At 36.5% G+C, this 8,982-nt stretch overlaps 1 protein-coding gene across 2 annotated transcripts; it reads left to right on the top strand.

Annotated features, from left to right (window-relative positions):
- The first annotated feature begins 260 nt into the window (after positions 1 to 260).
- Positions 261 to 8,749, top strand: LOC114287573 (uncharacterized). 2 transcript variants are annotated; one of them, XM_028230959.2, is made up of 7 exons: positions 261 to 751; positions 2,684 to 2,741; positions 3,536 to 3,616; positions 3,736 to 3,771; positions 4,067 to 4,306; positions 4,388 to 4,529; positions 7,506 to 8,749. In XM_028230959.2, the coding sequence occupies exons 1-7, from the start codon at positions 576 to 578 to the stop codon at positions 7,994 to 7,996; spliced, it is 1,224 nt and encodes a 407-aa protein (XP_028086760.2). In that variant the 5' UTR covers positions 261 to 575; the 3' UTR covers positions 7,997 to 8,749. The 2 variants fall into 2 exon arrangements, with proteins under 2 accessions (XP_028086760.2, XP_028086761.1); XM_028230960.2 differs by lacking the exon at positions 3,536 to 3,616.
- The last annotated feature ends 233 nt before the right edge of the window (positions 8,750 to 8,982 follow it).

The following is an 8,982-nucleotide window of genomic DNA, read 5'->3' as shown; positions in this document are numbered from 1 at the left end:
TATTAATAATCCTATTAAATTAGTGTGATATTCATTATTCAATTTAATTAATATCCATTGGATTAATAATCTCACCCCTACCCTATTACTAATAATCCTACAAACTTATTAAATTAATTATTCATTAAATTAATAATCATAAATTAAAATATTAAAACAAACCTGAAATAATTAAACCAACCAATTAATAATCTCAATTCCATCCTCTAATCCACCCAATCAAATGCCATAAAATCACTAAATAATCCGCCCAATCAAATGCCATAAAATCACTAAACACACGAAAATTTGGCAATCCTCGCATACCATCCATGAAAAAGCTTAGTCATCATCGTCATCCATTTATTAGTATTATTACTATATAAAGCTGCAAATGGTTTTACCTCCTCTTCTCTGTATCAATCTCTCTCTGGTACGTATAGTTTATTGAGAAGGGAATACGAAGCTGGCATAGAATTGAAGTATTGGCTTTCTTGAAGGAAGTTTGTTTGGTTTGGGGGCATTGAAAGGTTTTTGGAAAAATCGGTGACAAATTTGCAGAGAGGATTAGGGAGAGAAAGGTGAGTGAGGTGAAGATGTGGGGATTAGGGGGTAGGTACTACTGGGGAAGAAGAGAAGCTGGGAAAGTGGAAGGAATTGTGGTGGTTTTCGCATGGATGTCCAGTCAAGACCGTCACTTGAACAATTACACCCAACTTTACTCTTCTCTCGGCTGGAATTCCCTCGTATGCCATTCCCAATTCCTCAATTTGTATGTTAATTTCCCTCCTCTATATTCACTGTTTCTTTTCCATTCCCATTCTTTTTGTATTGTTTTGATCAGTTAAAGGTTACTCATTTTTTTTTTTTTTGATACGAAAGAGTTTGACCTAGCTTGGGTTTTGGATTTGTAAAAATTTGGGACTTTGATGTTTGGAGTATTTATTCAGAAATATGATTGGAGGATGTTAACTATTTAACATCATATTATACGGGCACTTGATAATTTTTGCATGTGGTGATTTTATCTGTTAGCGTTCCGAGAATAATGTTCCTCTCTTCAATAATGAGTAATAGCTTTATGGCTCTATTGAGGCAGGTTTATTGAGGGAGGCGCTTGATGAAAAAAGTCACTGAGGAATGAGAATCATCTCTCACTTATTTAAATGTTATCGATCTAGTGCTTGAATGTGGACCTGGTACCGCATTTGTTTTGACGGAAAATATTTTCTAAAAAAATTTTTTTGGAAAACATTTTTCATAGAAAACGTTTTCTTATGTTTGGTTGTGTTTTTGAAATTAATGTATTAATGGTTGTATTAGCGGTAGTGATAGTGGTGGTTGTAGGGTGGAGGTGAAAGTGAAGGTGTTGGGGATAGTGGTGGTGGCGGTAGTAATGATGTAGAGATGGTACTGGTGGTGGTTGTGAGGTGTTGGCGGAGACGGTGGTGATGGTAGCAGTGATGGTAGTGGTGGTAATGTGGTGGTGGCACCAATAAAAACTTTGGTTCGGATTTTCCGTCCAAATAAGCTTGTTTGTCATTGATTATAGAAAATGTTTTCCATTGATTTTTATTTTCCGTTGTACCAAACAGCAGAAAATGCGCCTAACAAACAGAGCGTAAATGGAAGTTGGATTCCTGGTTGTTGGTTGGGTGTGTTGTCCTGTAATATAAACTGATATGTGAACACCTGAATCTGGAATTGATGTTTAGGTTGACACAGTTGATGTCCTGTTTACTAGGTCTGTAGTCTATCCAAATGGAGCCAATGGGCATTTGTTGATCAATGCAAATAAATGTGCTCTGGAGCTTCCCTTACTGGCAAGGAAGGAAAATCATATTTCTTCCTTTAAGCACCTCATGGAACAATTGAGACAGGTGCCAATGTCTGATGTGTTCTCAAATCCTCAAATGTTGGCCCTAAAAATTCGAAAAAGAACAAATATCTTTGCATACCATTTATAGTAATGTTGTAATATTGAATGTTAGTATAAAAGAAGGTATTCTATCATAAATATAAAACCGGAAAATGCTACTATTCTCATTGTCAGTTCATTGTAAATTGTAGCCTAATCTACTATCTCACCCAGATAAGAACTGCCAATGTGGATGTCAAGTCATGGTATATCACTAAGTTAAGCACATGCTTGAACAAATGTATTGCCAACTGAGATAATTACTAACAAGTTGACTATCTCATGTAATGGTGGAATTTTAGATCTCATAAGGTGTGAAAATTGACTGGGAGGATGTTGTGCACATATGCCATCTATTATGTACTTTAGTGCTAGGGCCAAAATGGAATAGCCAACTGCATATATGTTATAAATGCTATGCCAAGGAGGATTTTAAACAAATAGAGTATGTGTCTAATTTTAGCAAATACTATAATGTAAGCAGCGTGAGATCAGGAAAGCTGTGAAAAAGGTACTGTTGAAAGATGTCATGCAAATATAAATACAATCATCAACTATGTGATTAAAGTAATTCTACACTGATGGGAAAAATATTGTAAATTAAGTAACGGAGTTTTTTGAATAGAAGTATCAAACTTAAGGTTGACTTAGAATTTCATCATGTTTCCAACATCTTGGCATGCTTTTATTGGACTGAAGGAACAGTTTAACTTTTTGATTAATGCTTTTCTATTTTACTTCGTTTACATTTTGACATCATGAAATTAATGTCAACAATATTTGCAGATTCTTCCCTGACAAGGCTACGTCATTGGCATTTGAAATTCTTAATGAGCTTGTCAAGGTCAGTGCTATAATAATTTTGAATTATTGTTTCTTATTTTCCCATGGGATTAAGTCTTATGGAAGTTCATCAATTACAATTGAATGACTCTTGTATGGTTGATCCGTTGATATTCTAAGTGAATGTCTAGGGGGCCAGAATCTCATGCAAGGCTAGCCTGGTGTTCAAACACCTTGAGACTTAAACCGAGAGCCCTTAAAATAGCCAAAAAGAAGACGAAAAATTAATATTTAGTTAGTAAAATTCTGTTATTTTCATTTCCATATTTCCTGGCTCCCTAAGAAAGCTGCTTCCATATTGTAATGCAATCTTGAATGAAAAGAGGTGCCCCCTATGTTACATGGACTCGGGAATGGGTATTGGGTGTGGGTGTGGGTCTAGAGATCAGACTCATCATACCTTAAATTTGAGGATCTGCGGACTCAGCAAAAAACGTCATATTTTTATATTTTTAATCTATTATGTGAGAGAAAATATATATGTAACATACAATATCAAAAAGACATTTATAACAATTATACAACATGTATATATAATAATAGTGTTCAATATAAGTATATAAAAAGTGTCCGATGAACAGTATCCAACACGTATCTCATACCCTTATCCAAGTGCCAGGTGTTGGATATGGTATTTGATTTAGTTTGAAGAGTCCGTGTAACATATGGTGCCCCTTTTCTTTTTTCTTTTTGTTTGGTTAATACTCAACAATCATCAAGATACAATATTTTGTGTGTGTTTGTGTGGTCTTCGATTTCTACTAATTATGCTTCACTTTTATTTTGTATGCGAAGGAGTTAAAACTGAGGCCATGTCCTGTTGTCTTTGCGTCCTTTTCTGGTGGTCCAAAGGCATGCATGTACAAGGTTCTTCAGGTAATTTTGTTGGATGCTTGCTTACATGATCATGTATGTAAGCTGAATGTTTTCATTTTCCTTGTTTGTCTGCATATATAATTCACCATATAACCATTTTTTTTTCTCATTTCTTTCAGATAATTGAGGGGAAGTTTGAAGCGCAACTCAATCTGGTATGCTTTACTTTTCAATGTTTGACCCCCCGCCCCTCTGATATATATATATATATATTCTAAAAAATTCAGCTACTATCATGTGGTGTTGTTCCAATTCACATTATCTAGTTGACTTGGTGTATGGAACAATGTTACATACAATGGCCAAATTAGCATGACCAGGATAAAAGATTTCTCTCTTGGTAGTTATTGCTGGATTTAGGCAATTATTTGTTTGGTGTTTCTGTAATTAGAGTTGGAAAACTTCATTACATGGCTCTTCCCATCTTATAGTTTGTTTTTCTTGCGATAGGATGAATACCGACTGGTTAGACATTGTGTTTCTGGACACATTTATGATTCGAGTCCAGTTGATTTTACCAGTGACTTGGGTACTCGGTTTGTTCTACACCCAACTGTCCTTAAGATGTCCCAACCTTCACAACTAGCATCATGGATTGCAAATGGCATTGCTTCTAGTTTGGACTCCCTCTTCCTCAGCAGATTTGAATCACAGCGCGCTGAGTATTGGCAGACTCTGTATGCCTCCGTGGTTAGTATTCATCAGATGTACTTCTATTTAATGTTTTTGTTTTCCTTTTTTGCTTTTTTATTCACAATTGTTCCTATGCAGAGCATGGGGGCTCCCTATCTTATTTTGTGTTCAGAAAATGATGATCTTGCTCCCTATCAAATTATCTGCAATTTCGCTCAACGACTACATGACCTTGGTGGAGATGTCAAACTAGTGAAATGGAATAGCTCTCCTCACGTAGGTCTGCTCCAAATCCTTAACTAAATGTTATTTCCATTGTTTGGGGTATATTTACCTTGTTACACACCATGTTAGCTGCTGAATATGGGATTGCAACTTGGTCAAGTTTTGTCGAGCTATAGGTTTGCCCAGGCTCAGCTCAAGCTCTATGAAGGTTAGCCTAGGCCCAACTGAACCTGACCTTCAGCTGGAGGTTTAGCTTATCGAATTGGTTTAGGCTTTTTGGGAAGCTAGGGAATTTTCCGGTTTGATTGGGTTGGTAGCATTAAATTGGGATTTGAGGTTAAAATGATTGATTGAAGAATTTATCAAAATGAATATAGGGCTTTCAACCACATCTGTCAACTTCTAAACTCAGAATACGTTATTTTTTTCTATGTACTGTTATTTTCAGATATTTCCGAGTCTTGGCTGATATAATTTCGCTTAATATTTTGAAATGTCATTTTTGTTTTCCATACATATATTTGCACACAGTCACACAAAATTCTAATAGGAGAGAGAGTATAATTGAAAAGCTTAACCCACAATTCTCTTTAAAGCCCATGTATTAAGGAGAGAGAAACTGAAACCTTATAACTGGCACAGATGGGGCAACTCTAGGCTATGTGGAACACATTTCAACACAGTCTCCTAGGCCACAACATACACTAGTTGGACAAACGGCACACCAACCACAGGCCCAACCAAACTCTGATACTAAATTGAAAAGTCTAGCCCTACACTTCTCCTTAAAGCCCAGGTATTAAGGAGAGGAAACTGAAACCTTATAACTAGCACAGATGGAACAACTCCAAGCTATATGGGACACATTAACATAGCTTCCTGGACCACAACATACACTAGCTGGACAAACGGCACACCAGTCACAGATCCAACAAAGTTCTGATATCAAATTGAACAGCCCAACCTTACACTTCTCCTTAAAACCCAGGTATTAAGGAGAGGGAAACTAAAACCTTATAACTAGCACAGATGGGGCAACTTCAGGCTACGTGAGACACATTCCAACAAGTATTTTGTGGGCTGTTAAGGGGAATAGAAATTTATGTAGATTGTCATGGGTGCTTGCAGCAATGTTGAGGTGGGAGCCATAATGATTGTTTGTGGTGGTTTCATCAAGGAAATTGAAACCATACACATCTTGGGTCATATTAAGGCATAATAATCCCATGTGTGCATATGTAATTTATACTGCTACCAGTTGATTTTATCTGACTGGATTAATAGATAAATATAAACAGTTGGACTCAGTCTGCCACAGGTTGACAAAAACTTTGCTTGGGTCAGCCCAAGTTCATTTCGGGTTGTGTTTTCAAACCAAGCCTGGTCCAAGATAAGTAAAACACGTCCAAGCCCGAAAGAAGTATGTACATATTACTGAGATCAATAAAGCGCCCATAGTAAAAATACCTTGAGAATGGGAGTACCTCCAGAGCGCCTATATATGTAGATCAGTATATACTAAATGTGAGTATTATGTATCAATTGTTTTCTAATCTTTTGAGTAAATAAAGTATTGTATGAAAATATGTCAAAAAGGCCATAGCCTGTACCAAAAAAAAAGTGTAGATAAAAAAAAAAGCTCTACACTGAAGTTGAGCTCTCCTATAAAATATACCAGAGGGTAGAGGATTTGCAAAAAATTCTTTATACCAAAAATGAAAAATGTCCAACAAACACAACTGCAGCTTTTGAATCCCCAATTCTGTGTCTTCAAAAGTCCTACTGTTCCTTTCTCTTGATGAGCAATACATGAAGGTGCCATCAACAACTGCCCCAATGCTCCGCAAGCTTCAGAACATTTGCTGGCGTCACCCATTTGATCCCAAAAATAGAAAACAACATATTCCACAACTCTCCCACTACCTTACAGTGTATCAAAAGGTGATCCATTGTTTCTTCCACTCGTCAACACATCAAGCACCTTTTAGGCAGACTAAAGCTTCTTTTCATCAAGATATCCATCATCAAAATAGAGTCTAAAGCGGCTGTTCAAACAAAAGAACACCACTTTTGTTGTAAGTGCTGACTTCCACATAATCTTTGAGGGACAAGAATTGCACCTCTCCCCAGATATCAAGGTTAAGTACCTTATTGGCCTGCTTCCACCCCATTCTATTGACTCCATTTGAGGGGACAACCATGCAATAAAGAGAAGTTCAAGAAGATCCACCAAAGACCCCACCTCCCAATCTTCAAAACCTCTTATGCAAATGGGCGTTACACTATCCCAGAGACACCAACTCAATGGTCTGTAACCACAGCCTCCTTATTGGCAGCAGTTTTTACAAAACAGTGTTTACAGTTGTTTTGTAAATAACTGTTTTGTAGATATGACGACGTGTATTGTAAAATTCATGAGTAGTTTAAGTAGACTCTTGTAGAAATCTGTATGTTTAATATTTATAAATGGCAATATAGCAAAACCACTATAACTTAGCCGAACAGTAAGTAGTCTTTTTATGCAGGGAGAGGTAATTGGTTTGATGCCGCTTAGTCTTTTGATGTTTCATAGGAGAATGAATATTGTATGGGCATGTCTATCTTATGCCTTTGGTCAAACTCCATTGTTAATTTAATAAATAAGTGATTTGACATTTGCAAGTAAACCATTATTAGATGGTAAAATTTCAGTTCAATACTTGAGAGCATTGTGAATACATGTGCTCAGAAGAATAATTCACGAATTCATGGCAAATTTGCTTGGAATTCTCAAAATCATGAATTAGTAAGGGAGCGTGGACCCAATTGGGCAAATTAGGTTACTAAGGGAAGAAAAACACCTTAATGTTGATAACATATTAATATTCTTCTTTTAATCATCCAGATATGTCCAATGAGCAAAAAGGTTTGTTTTCGTGAAGAAAAATTTCCTTGCCACTCAATTTCTTGTGCTAACTTTTCCTTTTGTAAAATTATATATAAATATTTTGTGTTAATTTATATTCTCTTCACTTGCTTCACTGTCCCATAGGTCATTATCGGCATTACGCAATCGACTACAAGGCTGCTGTGACTGAGCTACTTGGAAAGGCTGCTGTAATTTATTCTAATAGAATTAGACAACTGGAAGGAGAGGGAATGGGCTTTGAGGGTACGCAGGATGAGATCTCCGAACCATTTTACAAGCTGAAGAAAGCAGCAATGACCTCAAACCAGAGCTTTCAGAGAGTTGCTCTTGAGCTGAATGACCATTTCTTTGTGCCCAGTTCAGTGGAGTATCACGAGGACAGAAACATTGGGTCTATGCAGGATGCTCATAAAGAAGGCTTGATCCGTGTGTCAAGCCCACCTCGTATCAAAGCTGATGGGGTTCTTGGTCAAATCCTTTTTGATGTGTGTGTTCCGAAGAATGTTGAAGGTTGGGATTTAAGGTCATCACCCTCATCCTCAAGATGGCATTCACCTTTCAATCCTATCAAGTGCATGAATCCTATTAAATGCATTCGTCGCTCAAGGTTGTGATGTAATATATCCCACCTGATGATAATGATGATGCAAGTTTGTGTCAGCACAATGTCAATGAATAGATCTGGGCATTCATATTTGAGTCTGCACATATTTGGTTGAAGGATGGTGCAACATATGAGCAATGCTTTAGGCCAGAGAACGATGAAGAACTGGGTGAGTAAAGTTAGAAATGGGGTGTACTTTTGTGTGGTGACAAGGAAGGATGATATTGTGGTGGCTTGAACTAATCTGACAGAGAATGCATGAATGTACAGATATTTTACCAGAGAAACACTTTTTGACTTAGTTCAGAGTTTCAGGGTAGAATGGGACCCCGCTTTGTGTTGGAAGTAAGAGGAAGTTTGTTCGAGTGTGATATATTCATTGCAGTTGGTTCAACTTGATTATCCAAAACTTTGATTACCTTTGTCAGTACTTCTGCACAAATGTTTGAGGTTTTAATGTTGATGGCAATAGTAATAAATAAGACGAGAAAGCTCAAAATATTTGGAGTGTCGTGAAATGTTTGTGGAAATTTGGATAACTATTACAAGGGTTATTCCATTTACCTACTCTTCCAATTTTACCTACCTTTCAACCTCAATAACTTCTCCAAGCTCACCATTTTTCCCTTACTTCACCAACCTCTCATCTCCACCAACTTTTCTAAGTTCACGTGTTGTATCTATCAAAATTGTCTATATAAGCAAATGTTTGCTAGATGTTTTGGTACGCATAAGATTGAATGAAAAGTAATATTTACTCTCTTGATACGGATTCCTTAGTATTCTCTTTAGCTTTCATTTTCTCTTCTATTGCTTTAATTTTATAATATGTTATCAACACAAGATTCTGGCTAGTTGAGAATGAAAAGTTAAATCACATACAAATAAGGTTGGTGTAATTTTTCTACAAAGTGGTTGAGGTAAGTATAAATAAATTCTGAATAAATATTTTATAAGAGCGGTTTATTATAAGACTAATTCTATATTTTTCTTCAT

This window comes from Camellia sinensis, unplaced genomic scaffold, assembly GCF_055761805.1.
Source record: "Camellia sinensis isolate YWXY unplaced genomic scaffold, ASM5576180v1 Unanchor3, whole genome shotgun sequence".
Classification (NCBI taxonomy): Eukaryota; Viridiplantae; Streptophyta; class Magnoliopsida; order Ericales; family Theaceae; genus Camellia; species Camellia sinensis.
Note: the sequence above shows the minus strand (reverse complement) of the source record. Positions and strands in the feature narration are given on the sequence as shown.